Source organism: Canis lupus, chromosome 14 (assembly GCF_011100685.1).
Source record: "Canis lupus familiaris isolate Mischka breed German Shepherd chromosome 14, alternate assembly UU_Cfam_GSD_1.0, whole genome shotgun sequence".
Taxonomy (NCBI): Eukaryota; Metazoa; Chordata; class Mammalia; order Carnivora; family Canidae; genus Canis; species Canis lupus.
Genome location: NC_049235.1, coordinates 60,511,977 through 60,538,457, shown reverse-complemented (window position 1 = coordinate 60,538,457; position 26,481 = coordinate 60,511,977). Strand labels below are relative to the sequence as shown.

General features: G+C 38.0%; 1 protein-coding gene across 25 annotated transcripts in view; it reads left to right on the top strand.

The window, feature by feature from the left end:
* The window catches only part of CADPS2 (calcium dependent secretion activator 2), a 452,803-nt gene that overhangs the window by 158,542 nt on the left and 267,780 nt on the right, over positions 1-26,481 (top strand). For all 25 annotated transcript variants that reach the window (XR_005369828.1, XM_038557504.1, XM_038557491.1 and 22 more), the window contains exon 4: positions 23,009-23,089. Coding sequence is in view for 24 of the 25 variants with exons in the window: in XM_038557504.1 (XP_038413432.1) it covers positions 23,009-23,089 (81 nt within the window). In the remaining variant the exon portion in view is untranslated. The remainder of the gene's footprint in view (positions 1-23,008; positions 23,090-26,481) is intronic.

Genomic DNA, 26,481 nt, shown 5'->3' with positions numbered 1-26,481 from the left:
CTTTGTGTCTGCGGGGCGTGTGAGGGGCCTGCGCAAAGAACGAAGTGAAAATCCTCTGTTATCTGATTGCGAAGATTGTGCCCGGGAAACCCCCGAGGAGCCGACACCGGTGCAAACACATGAGGGTTTATTCACAAGCTCGAGCCTGGGTCCAAGTGCACCCGACACAGCGGAGCAGGGACTTGGACCCCGAGACTCAGAGGCGCAGCAGCTTTATAGGGGCCAGTGGCCCATGGGATACGCAGGAAGTTGCACAGTCCCGTCGGTCCACACGCAGGTGGCCGATTGAATTACATTTTACCCTAAAGTTCCATTTGAACTGGCCTATCACGGAGCCGATTTCCGATTAGGGTGTGCCCCGGGTTTGACTAGGGTGGGGCAGCGCCTTAAGCAATAAGCAGGTCATGTGGGGGTCATACAGGAGGTGGCGGGTGCAGCGCACAAGGGAGTCGGTCCTGCTCTGCTTGTCCAGGGGTAGGGGAGTTTTGTTAAATATCCTGGGTCCCACATTATCTAAAGAAGTTGCATAACTTATAATACAGAGATATTCCTGAGTGAAAAATAAGTTTTTTTTTTTTTTTTTTTTAAATAAAGTTATGCTCAAGGCACCTGGGGGGTTCAGCAGTTGAGCGTCAGCCCAGGCCGTGACCCCGGAGTCCTGGGATCGAGTCCCACGTTGAGCTCCCTGCAGGGAGCCTGCTTCTCCCTCTGCCTGTGTCTCTGCCTCTCTCATGAATAAATAAAATCTTAAAAAAAAAAATAAAGTTATGCTCATCTTTTGAGTTTTATAGAAGTAATCGAAACTCACAATGTCTTTAATCCAGATAGAAATGAAGATGTTGCTGTACTACGTAATTTAGAGATGATGAAAGAAAAAAGTATTTTTCTCTTCGGTCATTATTCTGATAATTATGTGGGACAAATTGAATGAAATATGTTCCACGTCTTTCATCTTTGGACCCTAGATTTGTCTAATACGTTCATTTGATATTTGCATTTTATTTTAGTGGTATAAATTATTTATGCCCTAATATACAATTTAAATAGACAAAATTCAGGCATTTTGAAATTCATGCTTTCATTAGGAGTTACACTCCTATAATGTATATAATTTACGTCTATTTTTAATCTTTTCACAAATCTCTTAATTTCTGCATTTTTATATCATTTGCTTTGCATTACTAACATCTGAGTCACTTCAAATGAATAAATTGGCAATTAATAGTAAAGCCTCTTAACCCTGTGAACAATTCATGCATTCATCATGCTTGCTTTCATGGTTAATAATCCAGGCAGTTACTAAATAGTGGAGGATGACTGTAAAACCTCAATCTTCAGTTTTAAAAGATTAATGCAACTGGCCTTTGTATTTTTAATGGAACAGTGGCTCACTTGTACAGTTAAAAATCGATGAACATAGTGAAATTCAGATTCACACATATGGTAGATATTTATTAAGTATTCAAGTTTTTGACTTGCTAGATGTTGAGAAAACCAAACTGAGCAAATGAAAATATTTGTTCTGTGTATCTCCATATGTTGAAGTCTGATAAAGCAGATGGACCTCCAAAATGAGTTATTACAAATGCATTCGGATTTATGCTGTGTGTTCCAGGATCATGACATCCTGTGGACCAGTTTTTTTTCTCATAATAGCATCACTGTTGTCCTTTATATAATTAATTTCTTTATCGGTGTATAAAATCCCTCTTTATCCCTGGTAATTTTATCTTTTCTGAAGTCTGCTTTGTCTTAAACAAATATGGCTTACTCCAGCTTTCTTTTGATTAGTTAGCCGGTGTCTTTCTCCATCTGTTTACTGTTAACCTATCTGATTCCTTATTTTGGTTTTTTTTTTTTTTTTTTGAAGATTTATTTATTTATTCATGAGAATACACAGAGAGAGACAGAGACACAGGCAGAGGGAGAAGCAGGCTCCATGCAGGGGGCCCGATGTGGGACTCGATCCCGGGTCTCTAGGATCACACTCTGAGCTGAAGGTGGCCCCAAACCCCTGAGCCACCCGGGCTGCCCCATGATTCCTTATTTTGAAAGTGGGTTTCTTATAGACAACATAAAATTGCCTCTTGGTTTTCTTTTTAATCCATTCAGACATTCTCTGTCTTTTAATGGCTGTGTTTAGACTATTTATATTTAGAGTAATATAGTTGGTTGAGGTTCTACAGTCTTTTTAAGTGTTGGGTCATTTCCTTGCATCTGTCCTTTGTCCCCTTCCCCACCCATTTCTGCCTTCTCACATTTGAATTGAGCAGTTTATGTGATTCCATTTTGTGGGATTTTCTTTTGATGTGCTACTTGTTTTTTCTTTTTTTGGAGCTTGTTTAGGGGTTGTTTATTGGTGGCTCTAGGGTTTAAAATCTACATTTTAAAATGCTCAAGTCCACATTCAGATAACACTCTCAGGCTTCAAGTGTAGTACAGTTGCCCCATAATAGAGAATTTCCAACTCCTCCCTTCCATTGCTTGTGACATTTGTCATTTATTTCAGTGATATTTCTGTCCTTCATTACCTGATGTTTTTGTCATCCAGTATATGATTACTATTATTTCTTTAAACAGTTAATATTTAGATATTAAGATTAAGAAAACAAAACAAAAATTTGTATATCTTCCCTTGATGCCTTCTCCTTACACTTTCTTTATATAGACCCAAGTTTCTGACTCTCTCATTTTCCCTATCTTTCTGAAAAACTTCTTTTAACACCTGTTGCAAGGCAGGATGACTGGCGATGAGTTTCTCAGTTTTTGTTTGAGAAAGTCTGTTTTTCCTTCATATTTAAAGGATAATTTCACTGGATATAGGGTTATCAGTGAGCTTTTTATTCTTTCAGTACTCTGCAACTTTCACCTCACACTTCTCTTGCTTGTGTGTCTTCTGGTAAGAAGTCTGAAACCCCAGTGTTCTGACTCCTTGTCTCACTTTCCTGAGTTTGAATATGATGTGTCTTGGGATAGGCTCTATGGTTCTCTTGGTTGGCATTCTCTGAGCTTTCTGGATCTTTGGGTTGGTGTCTGTCATTCCATTTGGAAGATTCTTGGCCATGATCACTTCACGTTTTCCTTCTGTCCCATTCTCACCATCTTTTGGTAGTGCAGGAGCATTTGTGTCATCCCCATTTGATATTGTCCCACAATTCTGGGATGTTCTTTTTGTCTGTTTAATTTTTTAGGCTTTTTTTTTTTTTTCCACTTTGCATTTGAGATTGGGAAGTTTATGTTGACCTTTCTTCAAGTTCACGGATTCTCTCCCTCAGAATCCTCAGGTCTGCTGATGAGCCAGTCAAAAGCTGTCTTCATTTCTGATCTCTAGCATTTCACTTGGAGTCTTAAGAGTTCCCATCTCCTTCATTCCGTTACCCATCTGTGCTTGCATGTTTTTAACTTTTTCCACTAGAGCCCTTAACATATTAGTATAAGTTATTTAAATCATTTTTTTCTTTTTCTTTTTTCTTTTCTCTCTCTTTTTTCTTTTTGTTTCTTTCTTTTCTTTCTTTCTTTCTTTCTTTCTTTCTTTTTTTTTTTTTTTGAATTATAATATTTCCATCACCAGTAAATCTCATTGGGGTGCTTGCTTTGTGTTTCCAGTCTTTCTTTCTTTCTTTTTCTCTTTTGGTATGTTTTGTCATTTTTGTTAAAAGCCAGACTATTATATCAGATAATAAGAACTGAGGTATGTTAGCCTTTAGTATGAAGATTTACATTAATCTTGACTGGATGTTAGGCTGTGTTTCATGTTTGCTATAATGTTTGTGGGTACAAGACGCTTCAAGTTCTTCTAATGTCCTTGTCTTTGTCTCCTCTATTGACTTTAGGCTTCCCCAAGTATTCGTCGTCAGTAAGTCTGTCATACAGCTCTGATCCTCTGCTGTTAAACGGGGGCTGTGTTGGTGTTGTGGCAGAGTGTTGGCAAGTAGGCGCTGGTCTCAGATTTTTTGTGGCCTCTGTCTGGGGGCTGTAGCCTGCATGGATGTTTCTGTCCCTCTCCACCATGTGACTTATTCCCTTCCATGCCTGAATCATCCCTAGTCTGTTTTCTTGAAAGCCCTCCCCCCTCCCCTCGTTCACTTAGGGTTTGGTTCTCCCAGTAGAAGAGATCAGAAGGCTGCAAAAGGCTGCAGAGGATAGTCTTCTCTCTCTCCAGCTGGGACAATTCCATCCCCCTCTGTTATGTTGAAGAATGTGGGACATTTAACAGTGGCTTTTCTTCTCTTCTTCCTGCAAGTCCGCATGGGGATCTTTCTTGGATCCCTATCATGAGAGCTCGGTGGGGTCACTGGAGGTAAAAGCCAGCAGAGTAGGGGAACTACCTTCTGATTTTAGCCCCAGGAGTTTCTAACTCTCTGCACTCAGCTTCTGGTAAATGACCAGTCAAGTAAGTGGTCCAACTCTTTATGGCCTCCACTGACTTCTGCTCCTGGTGTTGTACCACAATTTGGTTTTGATCTCCAGGGTTTGGGTTAGTGGTTTGCCATGCAATCTTAGTTCTCTCACAAGTCCAAGAAAAATCATTGATTTTCAGTTTGTTGAGCTCTTTATTTTAAGAATGGGAGTGACAACTTCAATCTCTTTACAGATCTGAGCTCAAATTGCAATTCCTTTTTTTTTTTTTTTTGGTTCTGAGATTTGAAAAGCTCTTACAGATTATTTTTTGATTGATTGAAAAAAATACAGAAAATCATAAAGGAAGAGCTTTACTGTGGAGTAACAATCATTTTATGAAATCAATGCAGTTATGAAAATGGATGGTTAAGAAAACAGCTGAGATTGTCTTTTTCTTTCTCAAGGGCATATATATCTTATTTGTTCTTCCATTGTCTGTCAATAGAGGTTTAAGAAGAAAAGGTGATAGAAAACACATAAAATAGTCTGCTCTTTACCGGTAAGAAATAGTTTAAGAAGAGGAATAGTAGGAGGAGCAGAGAAACGACCTAAAGCTAGCTGAGCTGTTGGAACCTGGCTTCAGATGTAGGGCAGTGAAATTACTCCACGTTCCTGGCATCTCAGGAAAGGCTTTGAGACTTACTGTGACTCTTCTGTGGTGGTTTACTCTTAGCTGGTCCCTTGTTTTTTTTGCTGGTAGTGGTCCCCTAGGAAATCTCAAGGATGTGTGCTTGCTTCAGGCCAGAAGCTCAGGATAGAGAGCTGTTCTGCTAGGAGGTGCAGGATGGCAGCAGCCAGATAGTCCCTGGTACTTAAGAAAGAAAAGACCAGAATGTGAAGGGAGCCTTGTCAGAGCTGCAGCCTGCTGCCGGCAGGAGCCTAATGGGGTCATAACAGTCATCCCACAACTGTAGGGTCAGTATCAGGAAGGGAAAAGCAGGATGCTGTCTTCTGAAGAAGCAGAGGTGTTTATGTGACTTTTGATTAGTAGAGCCAAGAAGTTATTAATTATCGAAATTAAGGCATAAAAGTTAAACACTACTGTAGAGGTTATCACAATTAAATTATAAAAATTAGGGATAATTGAAAGAAAAATTATTACATGTTACCTTCCCCAAAAAAGAATAAGAACAATCCACATATTTCACAGATTAGCTGTTGTGCTCTTAAAATTATCTGTCACACTTTGGATTCTTTGGTTTCAGAGTAATGTGTCAGTATTGCTCCACATTTACAGAACTAAGTATTAGGTAAAAAAGGAAGGAGTTCCTTCTAAAATGAGCAACATGACAATATAAAAATCTGAAATTGTTAACCATGATTTATTTGAATCAGACTATTAGAGATACAGTGAAGTAACAGGACTAAAGGAAGAACAAACAAAATTTGTTGGTGAAAAGTTTAATTTCAGGATAATTTTAAGGAAGTGTAGTGAATTTCAGGTAAGTATAGTTACAGCTTTAAAGAAACAAAGGTAGTTGATATTAAAAGTATGTATTTTATGATCCTAAGTTAAATAAAAATTCTTTCACATATTTTTTAATAAAACACTGCTACTTAAGTGGTACTAATCAGTTGCCTTTGAACAGAAGTAGGTTATTAAAGATTATTTAAAAATAATGACAAAGGCTAATACATTATATTTCAAGTCAGTCAGTGAACTCAATCTCTATACTCATGTACAGATACGTATCATAAGAAAGTTCACGCCAAACAGTATATTGAGTGATAGAAACAGAGAGACCAGACCTAGTTATTTGCTAGATTCATTTTAAGAGGAAAGAAAATAATAAAACACCGTTGTAAATGGCACAGGGGTGTAGAGAGTTCCTGGCTATATGGTCTTGAGGTTGAAGAGAACACAATATTGGAAGAGTGTCATGAAGACACCAGAGTAAGACGCTAAGAAAGTATTCTGTGAGGAGGGATGAGCACGTGTAGAGTGTCCAAAACAGCGTGGCACTGGGGAGTGGCAAGTCTGTGGCTGCTGGGGTATGAGGGGGGGACGGGGCTGTGGTCTGAGATGACAGTGAGCAGATACAGGCTGAGGCGTCGCAAGCTGGAGAGCAACCCAATCCTGCATGACCAAGTGTGCGTGGTGGGGTATGTAGTCCTGTATCAATAGTGACTCTCCTCCTCTTGTTTATTTGTACTTTAGGAGAATTAGCAACTGAACTTCACAGCTATCTGTATCCTCATCTTTTCTGCCCATGGCCACCTTCATTAATCTTTTATAATCTCATTCCATTAACTGAAGAAAGTACCTCACCTGTATTTGCCCAAAAGTTGAAGCAAAGTTAGCTAAAATCTTCCTCTAAATATCCCTCCATCGAAATTTCTTGTGTTCTGATGAGTACAAGAACTCTGAGTGATACTACAGAACTGTTGTGAATTTTAAGGGATAAGAAGGAATAATTGACAAAATGGTTAAAAAGTAGTGTTCACGGGGTACCCCGGTCGCTCATTTGGCTGAGCATCTACCCTTGGCTCAGGTCATGATCTCAGTCCTGGGATTGAGCCCCGTGTCAGGCACCCTGGTCAGCGTGAGGGCGGGGGCCTGCTTCTCCTCCTCCCCTCCAGCCCCCTTAATCTGTACACGCTCACTCTCAAATAAGAAATTGTAAAAAAAAAAAAAAAAAAAAAAAAGGAATGTTCAGGTTTATGATACCCTTTGTCTAGGAATTTTAGCTTTGGAGTATAAGCACTTTGGGTTTCAGAGTTTTAAGGAAATCAGATCTAGGCAGTGGCTGTGTTTCTTGCCCCCTCACTATGAGTCTTCCCTCAAAGACCTACATCAGGATGTCCAAGGAAAATAGAAGAAGAAGAAACGTGAATGCTCAGGGGCAATTGTTATTTGCCTTTCACTACTGTCCTCTTTCTTTCTCTCCGAGAGTAGCATGTGCTTTGATAATACTTTTTATTTAATATAACTTGTCTACTTTGGCAGAAATAAAAGGCACACCCTAGGGAGGCAGTTACATTTCATAACAAAATCATTTTCAAAGAAAGAAAATAAAGCTGTAGAAATGACAATTAGGATGTCAAATTTTTCAAATCTGGATAATTTTAAAGCTAAAAACTTTGAAGAAAATATTCAAGTAAATGTCATTAAGTGGCAATTGTTATGTTTCAGGATGCAGCAAGAAGTTTCAGATCTTAATGAGTCAATTCTTATAATACCTGACTTTTTAAATTCTGGAGTTATTTGGAATGGCCCTAAGATTTATATATAGGTTCACTTTTTTAAATGAATGTGTCATGGTATAAGTGAGATGACTTTGATTTCATTTAAGTGAAATTTGAATATCTGATTGGTAATACTGAATCAGTTTCTTCTCTAAAAATTGAAAATTTTTGTGGATATAATTTTAATACATTAAATCAAATTACATTCTTATCAGTAAGTTTGGCTTCATCTGACTATGCATTATTTTGGTTTTTTACCTTTGGCCTGTATGTAAGAGAACTACATAAGGATACTCCTAAATAAGGGTTCTCCTAAAGTGTTTTGCTTTGCTTCTTCCCAAATATCACTAGATCACAAATATAGGCTACCTTCAGACATTCCTTGCATTTATTTTTAGATTTTTCTTTACCCAGATCTTCCCTATAGAGTGGTATAGGGTATTATCCAGACTTTTCCATCTTTAAGAGAACAGAAATCTTCAGAGATGAGGCATCTTTGTAGTAGTAATAGTGGGGGCGATGGGGAAGTATTTTTGCTAAATATACTTCAAGACCTGTTCTCAACTTTTCATAAAAAGGGATCGTATTGGATACCTTGTTTTTAAGTGTAATAAGTAATTGTATCTTTTTCATGATTGTTCATGAAAATATTCGATCAAAATTAAAATGAGATTTAAAAATGTCAGCAGGGAAAATGCAAAGACGACAAGATTTGGTTCTTTGAAAGTATTTGCACGTGGTGAGGAGAACAGATCTATAAAACACGTAACAGTATAGTTAGGAAGTGTGTTACTAAAGGCATATGTGCGGTGTATTGTAAGCATGTGGATGACAGTGGTTTAATGGAATATTGGGTAGTTTGTGCAGCCTTCTTCAGCGCTCTGCTCTGGCTACACATTAGTATGACCTGAGAAGCTTTAAAAACAACTCAGACCAAGTGAAACCATTTGTGGAAATGGGGCTCATTGTCTATTTTCAAAAAGTCTCATACATTATGCTGATGAAGACACATGGTTTGGTTGGGGAGACCTGGCCTGAGGGCCCATTGAGGACCCGTAATGCCCCGGTGACCTCAAACCATCCAGCAGCGTGTCCAGGAAGAAGAGCTGACGTGGCAGCACGGAAAACCTAATTTTCATTTGGAGCTTTCGTGAAGCTTCTAAGAAGGCCCACATCCCTGAATTTTAGAAGATGGGTAGAAATCTAACAGCCGGGTGGAAAATAACATTTTACAGAGGCCCGGGGAGAGTGAAATGTCCTGTAGTCTGCTAGGAAGGCCTGTCCTGTGTGTGCTGTAGCAGGAGACGACGCTAACGAGTCAGGCCTTGAACATCAAGGGCCTGAACGCTTGTGGGGTGAGCTTGGAGGGAACTGTGACGAGGGAGCATGGTAGGCTGTCCGCACTGACAGGACCGGAACAGGTTGGGATTCTGGGGGCTCCTCTCTGGGGCCTGCAGGATAGACTGTCCATCGCCGGTACCCTGCCTTGCCCACCCTGGGGCACGACCCAGCATTACTGAAACACGGGTGGCTCAGGACTTGCATGTTAGCCCTTCAGGTGATCTCTAGGCCCTGCTCCTCGCCCCACCCGTGGTCCTGTCTTGTTTCTCCATTGCCTGTAAAGTTCCTACACTACTGGATTCGACCTCGGAGTCTGCCTTCACATCCTCTTGGATCCATGCCTCAGAATCCTGCTGGGCTCCCTCCGCACCTGGGGACCTTGTCTTGGGTCAGAGCACTGGAACACCCGCTTGTCTGGACAGGGTCAAAGACGGAAGTCTGCGAACTCAGGCAGAGACTGAGAGTCCATGTGGGTCTGTAGACCAACATTTTCTAGAACTTTGAGTAATATGGCCTAGCCCTCTCCCTCTCTTTTTATGGAAAACATAGTATGCTTTAATAGCTGTCTTTCCATTTGTTACTGGATATATGATGCAGCATTTGTTAACTGTGGTCTGATGGGGCATCTGGATGAGGGTGTTCTTTCATCATAGTCCTATTGTTTTAGGCTTTCAATATGTGGCATTCCCTGTCCTCAAGGAACAACATTTTGGGACGGAGAAGGGTGGGGGAGAAATCAGGCATTCTGTTTTGTACACGCTGAAAATACTGAATGTCCATGTGGAAATGGCAGGTGGTGGTAGAGTATGCAAATCTGAAATTCCAATGAGTCGTCAGGGTTGGGCATACAGATTTGGAATCATTTAGAGAAAGTTAGTATTTGAAGCCTGGGGAGAGTCTGGAGATCATTTTAGGAGAGTCTGGAGATCAGGAAGATACAGGATCCAGGACAGAGTCCCATGGACACCAGGATTTAGAGGCTGCACAGAAGGGACAGAGCCAGTGAGGCAGGAGAAAAACCAGAGTGTGGCGTCAGGGAAGCCAAGAGGAGACATGTCAGAGGAGGGTGTTTATGCCACATGCTGCTCAGAGGTCGGGCAAGGTGACAGCAGTGGTCCTGGAGTCCGTGAAGAGTAGAACCAGGAAGGTAAGAAAACAGAATTAACAGGAAAATCTCTAGGGGATCAACCAGAGCAAAGAACAATATACATTCAAGGAATCCCTTCTATATAGTACTTTGAATCATTTTATTAAATTTATTGGGTGCTTACTGTGGTGCCGAGCTTATAGCATCAGACTTTCTTCTTTTTTTTTTCCTTTGACTTTTAGAAATGAGTGGCCCAGAAAACGTATCACCTGTTTCTTTTGGTAGACGGTTACACCAACTTCTCTGTTTTTGTAATTCACTTTTAGAAAAAGCAGTTTGAAAAGGCTGAGGAGAAGGGATTGACACATTCTCACAAAGAGTACCCGGTGATATTTAATGCTTTGAGCTGATTATCAAGTTCATAATATCCTAAATCCTCTTTGCTTTAGACTATAAAAAAATTTCCATTTACCCTAATCATGTTAGAGCAGGGCCAGCTGATCGTTATCTTAGTAAGATTTTCCTTCTGTAATGGCTGGCACTGATTGATTCTGGCTATTTGTTACAAACTTCTAGAAAGGCCTTTATGATTGTTCACTGTTTAAAATGATGTCATTTTCTATTTGTGAGTGTTTCCATGATTCTGATGCAAAGCTCTCCAGATTAATAAGGCTTACGTTTCAGTCTGAATCCTCATCAGAGGGTTGTGACTTTGTATACGGTTTGGTGCCAAGAGCAGCAATAGTGTTTGAAAAATATAGATAGGTTCTCCGCCCTGTTTTGAGAAAGGAGATGCTACCATGATTGTTGTACTAAGTTAGATCCCTGGAAAAATACTGCAGTGATTAAAAAAACCACCTCACTCTGTGTATTTTGAGCAGCTCCACCTTTTACCCTTCTCACTGAGGTCAGCCCTCTCTTTCCATGCTGTCTCAGTGGAGCCCAGGGCCAACTGATGAGCCTCAAAGTCCTCAGACACAATAGGTTCAAAATGCCATTTTTCTCATCCTCCATGTGGTTCTCCTTCCGTTTGTGTTCAGCCTTCTGACTCATAACCATCAGTCCTTTTCTGTCTTCCAGCCCAGTTACCTGCCCTGCTGTTTCTCCACAATACTGCATCATCTCTTTCATTTCCATGGGCATCGCCGTAGCTCAAGACATCAGTACCTCCCCTATGGGCATGGCGGTCATCTCTCAACTGCTTCCCCCTTCCATCCCTACATATTTTTGTTGCCAGGTCAATATTATTGGAGCACCATCCAGTTCTCATCATGACCCAACTTTGAATAGAAAAAAAGTGCCTTCTGTCTGTCAACAGAATGAAGTTCATACCTCTTAGTGTTCCATCTGGCCCACCTGCCTGGCTTATGTTCTCTCCCACTTAGCAATTCCTTACATACCCCATCCCATATTCCGTGTAAACTGAATCACTCCCTGTATTCCCTTGGATTTTAATTTTGTCTCAGGGTATTCTCCTCACTTGGGACTCCCCTTCTTCCTTCAAGACCCAAGAGAAATTCCACTTCCACAAATGTTTCCCTGCTCCTGCCCCCAGTCTTTTTTCTTGAATATTGGGGGAGGAGGAAAAAAGGGAAGAATTTACAATTACTTATCAGTACCCAAAGGCCTATTATATTTCTACTTTGTATTATATTTATATATAATAAATTCTTCTACTTCATTGTCATGGCTTGAGTACAGGGTATTAATCTTTGTGCCATTAATTTGACAGTATTGTTTAATGTGTTTCCTGTTGTGGGTACTTCTAGATAGTAACTGACCAAAAGAATGGAAACTGAGTGTGTGACATTGGGAATGATGTGATGCAGTTAATTTGAATCCTGCACTCAGATTGCCTAGCCCCATATTAACTGTGTGACCTTGACCTGGGAAAATTGCTTAAAGCAATCTGTGCTTCAGATTTCCCATCGCTGGAATGGGATAAAGTTATGACCTATCCTGTAGGGTTTCTCTGAGGCTTAAATGCCATCGTGTTTATAAAAACATGTAGGACAGTCCCTTACATGTAGTAGGTGCTGTGTAAAGATAGTCTTAGCCTCGGTGAGGCAAGAGTTCTCATGTGCTCTGACAAAGTTCCTTAATATTCCTCATACTGTGTTAACCTAATGCTAAACTCTCTCAATTTCAGCCTTATTTAATTATTAATGTGAATGTATACTCAGCTATTTTATTGAGGTGAGTATAGTTAGTAAGTAGTTGCTTGAAAGTATTATTAGTTCATTACTTTTATCTCCCAGGAGATAAAATGTTAATATCAAATGAAATAGGAAAGATTTCATGATGATTAAAAAATTTGCCATCTACCATTTTAGAGAATATGCATACATTGTCTTCAGGCCACTGAAGTCCCATGGTTTTTATGTTTGAGGCTAAATTCTTAGCCTTGGTTTTGAACATTTTGATTGATTATTTAATATAGTTTAGTTCACATAGAATAATTTTATATCTAATTAACTTATTCATCTTTTCCCTACTTTTTAGGATTCAAGTGAAAGTGTGGTTTGGGAAATACACTTTCCCCCCCCACTTCTATTGAAAAATAATCGACCCATATCTCTATATAAGTTTAAAACATACAGCATGACAGTTTGATTTACTTAGGTTGTAAAGTGATTACCACATAGGTTTAGGAGCCTCCATCTTCTCATGTACGTACAATAAAGAACACAATTACTTCCTTGTGATGAGAACTCTTTTAACAACTTTTCCCATCTATTCTGCAGCATTACCGTATCCTCAGGCTGCACATTACATCCCTGGTGCTTATTTATCTTCGGCCTGGAAGTTTGTACTTTGTGGCCACCTTCCTCTATTTTTCCCTCACTTTCCCCTGCCTGCCTTTGGTAACCACAAGTCTGATCCCTTTCTGGGAGTTTTGTTTTTTTTTTTAACTATGAAAAAAAATGTTTTTTAGATTATACACATAAGTGAGATCATACAGTATTTATCTTTCTTTGCCTTATTCTACTTAGCATATAATGCCTCCAAGTTCCATACTTACTGTCACAAATGATAGGATTTCCTCTTTTTATGGGTGAATAGTATCCCAGTGTATATATGCACCACAATTTCTTTATCCATTCATCATCAGTGGACATTTATGTTGTTTCCATGTCCTGGCTGTTGTAAATTATGAGCATGGGGGTGCAGATATCTTTTCAAATTTGTGTTTTCATTTCCTTTGGATATATTCCCTGAAGTAGAATTGCTGACCATATGGTGGTTCTATCTTTAATTTTTTGAGGATCTTCCATACTGTTTTCCATAGTGACTGCACCAATTTATAGTCCCCCTAACAGTGCACACAGGTTTCCTTTTCTCCACATTCACACCAACATTTGTTATCTCTTGTCATTTTGATGATGACCACTGTATAGGAGTAAGGTGATATTTTTGTAGTTTTAATTCACATTTCCTTAATGACTTGTGAAGTTGAGCACCTTTTCATATCTATTCAAGTCCTTTGTTCATTTTTAAAATACGGGATTTTTTTTTTTTTTTTGCTTTTGGTTTATATGAATTCTTTATATATATTGTGTATTAACCTCTTAACAGTTGTGTATTTTGAAAATATTTCTTCATTCCATAGATTTTCTTTTCAGGTTGTTGATGGTTTCTTTTGCTGAGCAGAAGCTTTTTAGTGTGATATATATAGTTCTACTTGTTTGTATTTGATTTAGTTGCTTTTCCAAAAAAAAACATTACTAAGACCCAGGTCAAGGAGCTTTTATTTCTGTGTTTTCTACTAGGATTTTCATGGTTTCAGGTCTTATATTTAAGTCTTTAACCCACCTTTAGTTAAATTTTGTGAGGGGTGTAAGATATAGGTCTAGTTTCATTCTCTTACACGTGAATATCTAATTATTCTAGTGTCATTTATTAAAGAGATTGTCTCTTTTCCATTGAGTATTCTTGACTCCCTTGTCAAATATTATTTTTTTATTTTTAAAGATTTTATTTATGTATTCACAAAAGACACAGTGAGAGAGGCAGAGACACAGGCAGAGGAAGAAGCAGGCTCCATGCAGGGTGCCCGATGCAGAACTCAATCCTGGGTCTCCAGGGTCACGCCCTGGGCTGACGGCGGCGCTAAACTGCTGGGCCCCCCAGGCTGCCCTCTCTTGTCAAATAGTAGTTGAATGTACATAGTTGGGTTTATTTCTGGGTTCTCACATCTGTTCCATGTGTCTTTGTGTATGTTGTTATGATAATACCATACTGTTTGTGGATGACTATAGCTCTATAGTATAGCTTGAAATCAGGAAGTGTGATGGCTCCTGCTTCTGTTATTTATCAGGATTTCTTTGACTTTTCAGGGTCTTTTGTGGTTCCATATACATTTCACGTGTTTTTTCTACTTCTGTAAAAAATAAATGCCATTGTAATTTGATAGGGTCTTCCAGTCCATGAACACAGGATACCTTTCCATTTATAGGTTTTCTTGATTTCTTTTATCTATCAATGCCTTGTAGTTTTCAGAGTAGTGATCTTTCATCTTTTTAGTAAAATTTTTGCCTAAACATTTTATTGTTTTTGATGCTATTGTTAATGGTGTATTATTTCTTTTTCAGAAAATTTATTGTTAGTGTATAGACATGCTACTGGTTTTTGTATACTAATTTTGTATCCTATAATTACTGAATTCATTGATTAAATCTAAAAGTTTTTTGTTTGCGTCATCAGGATTTTCTGAACATGAACCATTTTCTCTATAAATAGACCATTTTACTTCTTTGTAGTTCTGATACCTTTTCTTTTTCTTGCATGGTTGCTCTAGCTAGGACTTTTAGTATTATCTTGAATAGGGATGCTGAGGGTAGGCACTCTTGTGTTGTTATTCCTGATCTTAGAAAGCTTTTAACCTTTCACCACTGAGAGTGATGTTAGCTGTGGGCTGGTTTATTATATTGAGATAAGTATGTTCCTTCTTCCTTCTGGGAAATGCATTTTTAAGACTGTTAGAATTGGGACGCCTGGGTGGCTCAGCGGTTGAGCATCTGCCTTTGGCTCAGGGTGTGACTCCGGGGTCCTGGAATTGAGTCCCACATCAGGCTCCCACAGGGAGCCTGCTTCTCCCTCTGTGTCTCTTCCTCTCTCTGTGTATCTCATGAATAAATAAATAAAATATTTAAAATTTAAAAAATACTGTTAGAATTGTTCTACAAGGATTGTGGCCAAACTGCAATTTCTGAGTCAGGTTTTTTTTTATATATAATCTGGAGTATATAATAAGGGAATTCTTTAAATACTCTGCCTCTAGCAGATGTAATGTTACCTGAACATCATATATGCAGTGTGTTTCCCTTGAGGGTATGGGAATAACTTCATTTTCTTATTCCTGCTGTTGCACGAAACTACAAAAAGTTTGTTACAGTGTTGTTGGCTCATTTTCTTGATCAAGAAAAAAAAAGGAGGGATCGGATTTCGTTTTTCTGAGGGAGATTGACTCACAGAAGATGAGTCAGCTTGGAAGGGTTGTTAGGGTCAAAGGACTTTTTAATTCTTTAGATTTAGATTAAAACTGAGACCAGTTATGTGAATTCCACCATTGGAGATGGATTTGTTTTACTCTTCTTCAATGGCGTAGGGTGAACTGACAAAGAACATATACTGCAATTTGAAGTAGAGGTCATAAATAATCTGAAGTTTAGCAATAAAAGGAAACTATAAAAGATCATCAGATAGTACCTGCTTTATTATTAAAGGATTGGGTAGGTAATTTCAGATTGTGATTGATCGAGACAATAAAGGTTAGGTTAAGAATGTTCTAGGCAAAAGAAACACAAGCAAAATGCATGACTGGGAAAATGTAACATCTTTGTAAACATTGAACAAAACTAATTTGTATGAATATGGAATTATCCAAGACAATGGAATAAAATTTGGGAGGGCCTGAATACTAGGCTAAGGTGCTCAGGTATCATTCCTTTTATTCGTATTCACATGCTAATTTAATCCCTCATCTCCTTTCTTTTTCCTTTCCTCCCTCCCTTCTCTGAGATTGTAGCCTGATCTAGGGTAGTAGGAATGATATGTAGAAGTAGAGAGCCTTGCTGAAGAGAGGATGATAAAGAACAGGTTCACTTTTAGCTTGAGGGCATTGTGGGTACCTGAAAGGAAAGGCCTTGCCTTCAGTTGGAGAGCTGGAACTCAAGAGGAAGACTAGTGGTATGTATGGACTTATGACACTGTTTTGAGAAATGGCTGGAGATATTCTGATGTCCAGAATAGCCAAGGGTGTGTGTGTGTGTGTGTGTGTGTGTGTGTGTGTAGGCATGTGGAGTGGGGAGGCAGCACAGAAAACAGAGCAGAGATCATCAGAGCTAGTAGGGTAGAGTTAGGCTCTATTTTTATGATAAAGTGTGGTTCGAGTAATAAAGTAGAGAATTAACACAACTTACTGATGAAGTAAATTTAACACTTAAAGCTTTTGATCAGTGGTTTTACGTTCTCTTGCAAAATCCATATATATTTGGTCCAACACTGGGCCACTAGAAAGCTATATGATAATGGGTTGGTTGGAGTGTTCTTTTGCAGTCAGTGTTAGGTTTGTGCCAGTTACTTCTCATGATATATTATCTGTAAGTAACTAGATTTATAGATAATATAAATACAGTGGACCAGCATATCAATTAATCTCAGGGAAAACACTAAGTTTATATAACAAATCCTAGTCTATTTTCATTTTTCATACTAAAGAATAAAGATGAATATTACAAGAAAATAACAGGATATAATGTGTTTGAAAAGAGGTATGCCATAATTGGAGAATGATATCAGAGAAAAAACTAATTTCTTCAGTGGGAGAAAGGAGGACATAGTTGAGTAGGGTCGGCACATATGAAGGCGTCATTATGGAAAAACAGCTATTAATTCCTTTTTTTAGTGATTGACAATGTTAATATAGTTATCCTGGTTCTAGAGAATAGATTAATGAGAGAGGGTAATGATGCTAAACAGTGCTGTGAAAAGTGCTTTTTATAAATGATCTTTTTTTTTAAGATATGAGCAAATTTAATGAATTCAAGTATTTGATATTTGTAGTTTTTAAAGCATTGGAAGAATGATATCACAAGTTAAATGGAGGTGTGGGGTGAAACTTAGTAAAGTTATTTTTATGCTGTTTAAAATTTTCATAGCTGTGAGAAGGTTGGGCTCTACACAGGCTTTGGGTCTTCCTGAGGCCTTCTGCAAAGGGAAATTTGTTGATCCCTGCGGCCTGATGGAGTTTGTTTCCAATGAAATGAGAGGAATGTGGCAAGGAAAGTCTAGCGTTGGAGATTTGCAAGTGAAGACCTGTAGACTGCTGCATCAGGTCAGCATTTTCTCTAAGTCCATTTTTTTTTTTTTTTTTTTTTTAGTATTTCCATTTTTGCAAATCCATCCTGTTGCCAACCAACCAGGAAACACAAAAGAAACACAATACCTTATAACTGCACATGTCTTCTATCGCTAAGTTCTTACAGCACTTGATCAGTAGCTTTCTTGTGGCAATTATATCCTGCTTTGTGTACTGTTTTCACTATTTTTGATATACAGTATGAGCTCCTGGAATGTCCCTACTTTTGTAGCTACTGAAGAGCCTTCACAGTGATTGCTGTGTGGTAGGTGTAAGAAAGAATAAATAGAGTAACTGTGGACCATTGCCAACACTGTTGAGAGCCTAAGTGTCCCTTTACAAAAATTTAATGAATCTCTGTAAGGGGTAAAGTTGATGATGTGCAGGTCTGAGGTGACCTCCTTCCATGGTTTATGTTTTAAGAGACCCATAGCCTCTTCTAGAAGAAATAGAGGCTTCTTGAAAATTTCCCTATAGCAGGGTTCTTTACCTCTTTTGAGTTAGGGAGTTGGCACTCCTTTGAGCTATGAAATTCAAACCATTCCTCAAAGGAAAAAATGCGTAACTCTACAAAATGTTGCTCACAACTTGAGTGATTCAGACTCCCAAAGGTCCAGGTTAAGAATTCCCTAGCCTAGAGAATTTTAAATGTGGAAACCATATAATCCTTGTGTAAAGAACAGGAGGAAAATAAAAGTATATTACTGTATTAAATATTTGTCAAGGCAGTGAAATATTTTCATCATTGAAGTGGCCATTGATTTTTGAATATGGTAATCAATTTTGAAGTGGTTATTTAAATTTTTAATTTTCAATTGATAATTGAAAATCCTTTGCGTAATAGATACTAGAGGAATTGCAGAGAATAAAGATACCTTTGGGAACCTGTTATGGTCCTGGCCATTGATTGATTCTTTTTAAAAAGACCTGAAAAGTATTCTGTGACAGAGGATTCTGAATATGGAAACAATACTTCCTTTGTAATGAACAGGAGGAAAATAAAAGTACATTTTCTGTACTAAATATTTGCCAGTCCAGAAAAATACCTTGATAATTGAAGTGGTAATTTATTTTGAAGTGGTAATTGAAATTGATAATTTTCCATTGATAATTAAAAATTCTCTATGTAATAGGTACTAGGGGCATTGCAGAGAATAAAGATACATTTGGGCATCTGTTATGGTCAGGGTTGAATGACTCTCTTTATAAGACCTGGAAAATATTCTAATCCAGGAAAGGACATCTGTGAGGTAAGTAATATATTGTCACAAAGTGTTGAAATCAAGAATTAAAAGAAAATGAAATTAAAAATGAAGTTGTCCTCATAGAGTGATGCTTGTGTCTGGACCCTGCCATGAACTCTAGAGTCCACTTATCCCATTTTCTTTATCTTATAACCCAAGTACTAGAGACAGATGTGTTACCCAGCATTTTAAAATCTGATGTCTCACATCTATAAACCATCTGTCTAAGCTTTTCTTCTTTTCTTTTCTCTTTCTCTCTCTTTCTTTTCTTTCTTTCTTTTCTTTCTTTCTTTTTCTTTCTTTCTTTCTTTCTTTCTTTCTTTCTTTCTTTCTTTCTTTCTTTCTTTCTTTCTTTCGAGGTGGAGAAACTGGTGTAAAAACCCAAGTTTTCTGGAGAGTTCAGAAAAGAAAAAGCATTATTTTCACCATAATCTTATGTACAGCTGTTCTTGTGGAAAGAGATATGCTTGAAGTGGTCAGGAAAACCCTCCACCACAAAAAAAGTAGAGCCCTGCCTGAGACATCAGAGTACCTGAATTCTATTCAACTTAAATAATGTGATCTAGGCTTCACATGACTGTGGATTGGTTGGATATGGGCTGTGAGGGATAAGAAAGGTTCAATATGACACCTAGGTTTTGGTCTTGGGCAGCTGGGTTGAATAGATGTGCTATTTATAGGACATGGCATTATTCATGGAAGGAATGATTGGGGAGCTAGAAGTCAGGATTGCATTTTGGGGCTTGTTAATTTTCATGGAAATTAAAACAGTGATAAGCAGTTGGAAATGTAACTCAACATTTTGTGAAGGGTTGGAGCTATAGATGCATTGTCAATGAGTAGATGCTGCTTGTGGCCATGTACTTTGAGGAAATCACCCCTGTGGTAACATGTGGATTAAAAGTTCGAGGCCCCCATCCAATATTTACAAACGTTAACCTCCCATGGGTGCACATCTCCAGTTTCATAATGGAAATTAGAAGAAAATCCATTTGCCTTATTAGAATTTATTTTTAAACATCGTGAAAAGCAGTACATTATTAATAAAACTAATCAACTGAGGATTGGCTGAAGGGAGGTGGATGTGGTTATAAAAGAGCAACATAGAGTATTGAAACTGCACTGTTGGGGGCACCTGGGTGGCTCAGTTGGTTGGGCATCCCACTCTTGGTTTAGGCATGGGTCATGACCTCAAGGTCCCGCGTCGTTGGGCTTCGTGCTCAGTGGGGAGTGTGCCTGATGACTCTCTCCCTCTGTCCCTCCCCTCACTCACATATGCTCATGCTCACCTCTTTGACGATAGTGGTGAATATATGAATTTAGATAAATGATAGGTTAATACAAATGAGTAAGCATAAAACCGAGAAAATCTGGGTAAGATGGCTAATTATATCCAAGTCTGTATCCTGGTTGTGATCTAATAGGACAGCTTTTGTTAAGATGCTGCCATTGGAGGAGACTAGCAGTGTATAACGGGCACGATTCCTTATAACTGCACATGAAACTAATTGCCATTGACACATCACCTTTTAAGGAAATGAAATCATCTTAAGCTTTCAGTTAATTTAAAAAAAAGTAATAAATGCTCAGGAAAATAAGGGGTGCCCGAGTGGTGTCATGGATTAAGTGTCTACTCTTGGTTTCGGCTCAGGTGGCGATGCTCAGGGTCCTGACATTGAGCCCTGTGTCCAGCTCTGTGCTCAGTGGAATCTGATGGAGATTCTCTCTCCCTCTTCTTCCTCTACTGCTTATTTATGTACACACATAGTCTCTCTAAAATAATAAATAAATCCCCCCCCAAATAAATGAAACATTAATATTTTTACATGTAAAAAAAAGTTAACTGATTTACTTCTTTCAATTCTATCTAGTGTTACATGACAGAAAGATAAAAGAAATTCGTTGTCTTTACTATATTAGCTCTTCCTTTTTTTTGTAATGTGTTTGGAAGTATGCAGTTCTGGTTTCACAGAATGACACCAGTAGTCACCAAAATTAGTAAGCTTTTAATCTCTGACAATTTTAAGAGAAGGCTATTAAAAGGTCATTTGGTAGAGCAATGCTCTGTTTTTCTCTGCCTACATTTTTTCAGACAAATGCAGTTAGGGTATTAATATTTTTTAGAAATAGTAGAAAACTGTCTCTTATAAAGAAAATACTTGCAAAACCCAGGAGTAAGTCAAATAATTTCACTCAAAATTAAGAGCTGTTAATACAAAGATAGAAATATCTGAAGATGTTAAATAGTATTTTGTGAAGTTTGAACAACTATGACCTTTTATTTGAAGATGTTAAATATTATTCCTTGGTGAAATTAGAACTCTTTACATGCAAGTAACCATTTTAATTTTTCTATGGAAAGATATTTATCAGAATTTAAGCAAATATGAGAACATATTCCTTATTCCATTTGAAATATTGTAGTTACAAGCTCTTACACATAATTTTTGCTTTTAGGACCTTGATTTCAGTTTCCTAGAGCAGACATGCTACACATTTTTTAACCATTTTATTAGTTTTTAGTGTAAATCATTTTGACGTTGGGCACAGTGAAGAGAAACTTTGTTTCTTTGACTTTGCATCCTATTAATGAAATTGCATTTGTTCTATAGATGACATAGAAAATTACTTACCAGCAGTTTAGTTTAAGAAAATTTTGACTGGGGGCAGCTGGATAGCATAGTTGGTTAAACATCTGCCTTGGGCTCAGGTCTTGAACCCAGGGTCCCAGGATGGAGCCCTCTCCCCACACCCTCGCTCATGCATGCTACTAGCTCACCCTCAAATCTTTTTTAAAAAAAATCTTGACTATTTTTAAACTTGTTTTGAAATGAATTTAATTTCTTAAATCTACCTGGAAACATTTTTCTAGGAAGATAACAGCAGATCTGTTTCTTTAAAGAGTAATATCAGACTTCCTATGTCCCCCTAAGCTGTTGTTTGTGCTAGAGACATTGTGTTCTTTCTAAAATCCCGTTTAAAATTTTTCCAGGAATCGCTGTGGTTGAGGAACCGACTCCAGACTCTCCAACATGGCTGTGAAGAGTGTTTATGAAGTAGCTAGCCTCTTTCCAGCCCCATTTGCCATGAACCTTCCCCTGCACCCCCAGTATCCATCATTTCCACAACTATCAACCTCACCTCCAAACTCTTGGTGCTCTCTTACTGGAACATCTTCCCCTTTTCTTGACTCTTTATATGTGTCCTGACAACACCATCCTGTTGACCTGCGTTGACCCTACTCATCTTTTTCAGGCATTTTTTTTTTTTTTTTAAAGCTGCTTTAAGGAATGTAATCTGGTCAGTTTGTAGTTCTTCAGCAAATAGAAAAGTCAATCCTTATTCTCCTGTGTGTTCAATGTTGTATTCAATACTAATCCAGGCTTCAGGTGTACCTGAAGTTGTGTGGTGTGTTCCAGGTTTCTTAATGATGGAAGTAGGAAAGGAGAAGGAATTAAAGTCGAGAGGAGTATCTGTAGCTCACCCAGTGCCTCTCACTGGCTCATAGGACTGCCTCAAATTAGCAGATTTTATAATGAACTAATACAGGAAATGGATTGTGGATAATTAGGGAAAAAGGGAATCATGAGGAAAAGTTTAAAGAAACTGTATAAGAAAAGGATTATTTCACTGGATAAGTGAAAGTCATTTTCCATGTAAATAACTTTAAAAATGATGATTGCACAGTTTTCTTGCTTTCAATCAAATTTAGCACAGGAGAATGGAATTCTAATGTGGTGCCAATCTGTAAGAGAGTGGAAGAGTTTCTTGGCATTGTGAGTCTATTGATACTGGAATGAGGAGAATATGAAGATTTAAATGGTTGGAAATTCTTATCTGTCAATCAAATGGTAGCTTCACAGTTTAGCACCAACTTGTTATAAAAATGAAGGGAATATTTTTTTTTTTTGAAGGGAATATTTTTTGAAAGGACAAAGAAGTAAAGCATGACTCAGTATCTCACCACTCTGGAAATTTGAAAGCACAAAACAAGATATTTATCTCTAGAACTATTTAGGACTGACCTTCACAAAGACAGAAGGATGGGCTGAATAAGCTTAAGGACAATTTAATGTAATTTCAACGAAACAAGGACTTCCTGGTTTAGAGTTGTTGTGGACAGGTTGGACAAGAAATTTTCATAATTAGATTTTGGGTAAACTGAGCAATTAACCTTAGCAATTTAATAACTTCTTTTGTGAACAAAACCAAAATGAAAAGTGCTTAAGAAATTTAATTGGACTGCCAATCTAATTAAATGCCATTCTATGTTCTCAATAGGTAGCTGAGAGAATTTATTAAAAGCAAAAATTGAGTCCTTAAGTCTTTGCTTTAATCTGTAGGTCACTGTCATTAAGTAATCACATATGTGTTATTTCTTTCTTAAAGCTGGATAATGCAGATGAACAAGCAGCCCAGATCAGAAGGGAACTTGATGGTCGTTTGCAATTGGCAGAAAAAATGGCAAAGGTAAATTATTAACTTTGACAAACTGTATCTCTTTTCTTTTTACTCCTATTTCTGTGAGCTGAAAAAGTTCTGTATAGATAGTATCAGTTTATCATCTTCTTCTCTGTGTGCATACTTATTAGGCCCAAATATCTGAGTTTATAGTATATAAATGGAGCATATTACCTGTTTTACATATCCTTCCTGATACACAGAACATGTTTAAATTCAGTAACTTAGTAGATTATTATGAAAGCAATGCCTAAATTTCTCAAAAGGCCAGATTTAGAAGAATTTTAATACTGTGCTTAATGTAACCTAATCAGGGAAGTGAAATATTGTCCGTGCAAAATCGGAGTCCAAGATATTGAACATGGTGCTTGGCATGTTGCGGAGTCAACTAATATTTGAATGGGTGAAAAATCTAACTTGAAGTTTGTAGTAAAAGAGTCTCACAGGTAGTGTGTTCAATATGATTTTATTCATGCAATCGCTGTGTTTCTATGTAACAGGAGTAAGTTCAAACAAAAACCATTAATTTCTTTTTTAATACTTAAGATTTCTTAGAGGATAAGAAACTTCATTATCTGCATCATTCTTTAGTAAATTGATGTATTAATTTATTAATAGTAAAAGAAAACTTAGTTTTTCCTAATAGATCTGTAATACGGTGTTTTGTTTTGTTTTTCCTTTTTTTCCCTTCTGCTAATCAAAACTTTGAATATTTGGAGATAAACTCTTCCTTTAGCATCCTCCATCTTTTCAAAGAATCCTCCCTATTGAGGAGTTTTCTTCATTTCTTTAAGATTTAGGTATAATGTGCTCAGTAAAACCTACAAATATTTAGTTTACAGCTCAGTGAGTGAATGTGTACATGATCCGTGTTAACCACCTCCCAAATCAAGATAGTGGACTTTTCCAGCACTTGAGAAGAAGATACATCCCATGCTGATTTTAACAAGTGAAATGTTTTTGTTTTTGCAAAGAAAAACGCATTTATGAATAATGTGTAAGTTTTAAGAATGCTAATTCTGTGTTATCTAAAAGTCTATTAAAAAGTAGGGAAATTGTTGAGAAGTTGGAGATAAACAGGGAAGTTGAGAAAATTAAGACAATTTGGGTAGCAGAAGTGACAGTAAGTTGTAAGAACCAAGCCAGAGACAGACGACAGGGAGTCTCCAGATGTTTGAAAACATAGGATGCTGTAAATAGGGGCTAAAGAGGTGCATTCATACAACGGACAGTGGTTAAAAGGGCAACATGCCTCGTTACTATCCTCGGGATATCTGGAGAGGTACTACATCATTTTGAAGATTCAAATGTCGAGTTCATAGGATGGAAATCAAGAAGGTGAAGGCTATTTGGAAGCTTTATAGAGAAAAACCCCCAAAACCTTTAGCTGAATTGGAAAACTGGCTGGAAAGACATTAGCTTTTCTTGAAGACCTGAGACTGGGGTGTTCCAGACTCTGCAGGGCAGGACTCTGGACCTGTGGTCCACATTTGTAGATTGCCTCAGTGTATGTAGATATGGGTACACTGAGCCTGTGCATGTGGTCATGAGTTGGATTTGCTTCTCTAGGGGCCTGGCTGGAGATGTGATGCTTTAGAATGAAGTGTAGATGAATTTCTAGAGGGGTATGAAACAGGAGGGAGAGCCTTATGTGTCTCATGTTTATGCTTGGGAGGAGAATGTGGGTTTATAACCTCGGGGCTTAAAGGGAGAGGGTCAGTGAGCACACACACAGATAGCACCCACTGGTTTCATTACAGACATTGATACATTTAAAAAAGTGTAGAGAGAGCAGTGAAGCCAATGGAATTGGAAGGAGAAAAAGCCACCAAAAATAAGATGCCTTTTGTTAATGTTTAATTGCTTTCTGATTCAGTTTCACCAATTGTAAGCCACCGTCATAAAATATTCATAAAGCTAATTGGAATTTACTGACCTTGTTGCATTGTATTTCTACAATGATCTTACGAACCCAGAAGTGGAGATGAGAACAATGAGTTCACTGTATAGATGAAGAGACTGAGATTTAGGGAAGATTACTGACTTGAAGATTATGGAACTAATAATATGGTGGAGGCTGGCCTCAAACCCTGGTCTTCGACTCCAGAGCCTTCAGTCTGATAAATCCAGAAGTATGGTCCATTAACAATCATTGGTGATCGGTATCACCTCCTACCATACTTCACAGCACAATATAACAACAACAAAACCCCAGGGCAGAAATCTATTTCAAAGGATAGAAATACTGGCTTTAATGCTTTTGCCATGCCATAATTATTAGAAAGTAGCAGGAAAAATGTGGACTGGGCCGGAAAAATCTGTAGGCAAATCCATGACTGCTGTTTCCTAGATATAGAACATTAGGCAAGTTTATTTAACTTTCTGAAGCTTGAATTTTTCTATCCATAAATTCATGGGATAAGTGCTTATTGAAGGCCTCCTAAAATAACCAGGCAACATAACGTGGTAGGCACCTGGGATTTATCCAGACAAACGTGTAGTTGTCTTGGGCTAAAGCCAGACAAGCATACTCCTGCCATGCCCTGGTGCAGCTTGCATTTGAAGAGCCCCACGATAAGCAGTAAGTGTTCGTGTAACTGAGTTATGGAGGGGATCATTTGCTATTGGGAGAATAAAGGCAAGGTGAACTGGGAGTGTAGGAGAAGGGGAGGGTGCTCAGCACGGCCAGGTAAGTGCTCAGGGTAGGCCAGTTCCTGGAGGCACTGTCTTGAACGTTACACCAGAAGAAACTTGAATCATCTCTGACTCCTTCTTTTTCTCGTGCCTCATGATAAATTTATTTGCATCTGTCTTCAAAGTATTTCTAGAATCTGACAGCTGTCCCCATCCTCCACCTACCAATCTGGCCCAGGCTTCATCTACTGGAATATTAGGAGCACTTAAAAAGGGACTAGATTTGAATACTGAGAATTTTTTTGTGGAGCAAACATTTTCATGTGTATGATGTCTTAGGGCCTCTAATGAGCGAGTAAATTAGAACATTTAAACCCTGGTGTATAAGAAAGACTCACAGTTAAACTAGAGAATAACCCACTTCTGATTCTGTTCTAATTTAAAAGATTAAATTTAACATGTATGGTTGCCTGAAGTACAGTTGATTTTTGTTTCCAAGAGAGAAACGACATAAGCCGGCTAAATAAAGTTGATAAAATACTATTAATAAACCTCAGAGCTTTAAAAAAGAGTTGTCTTTTCCCCCAAAGAGAAAAAAAAAATCAAGGATAGTGTATTTCTTGAAAAGTTGGAAAATGTTGATAAGACAGTCAATTTTGGTGACTGTCTGCTCCTTGAAAAATGATAGTGAATGATGTGTTTATAACTAAAGCTAAATAAAAAGTGGGTTTTTGCTAATGCTAAGTTTTCCATAAGATGACACCTTA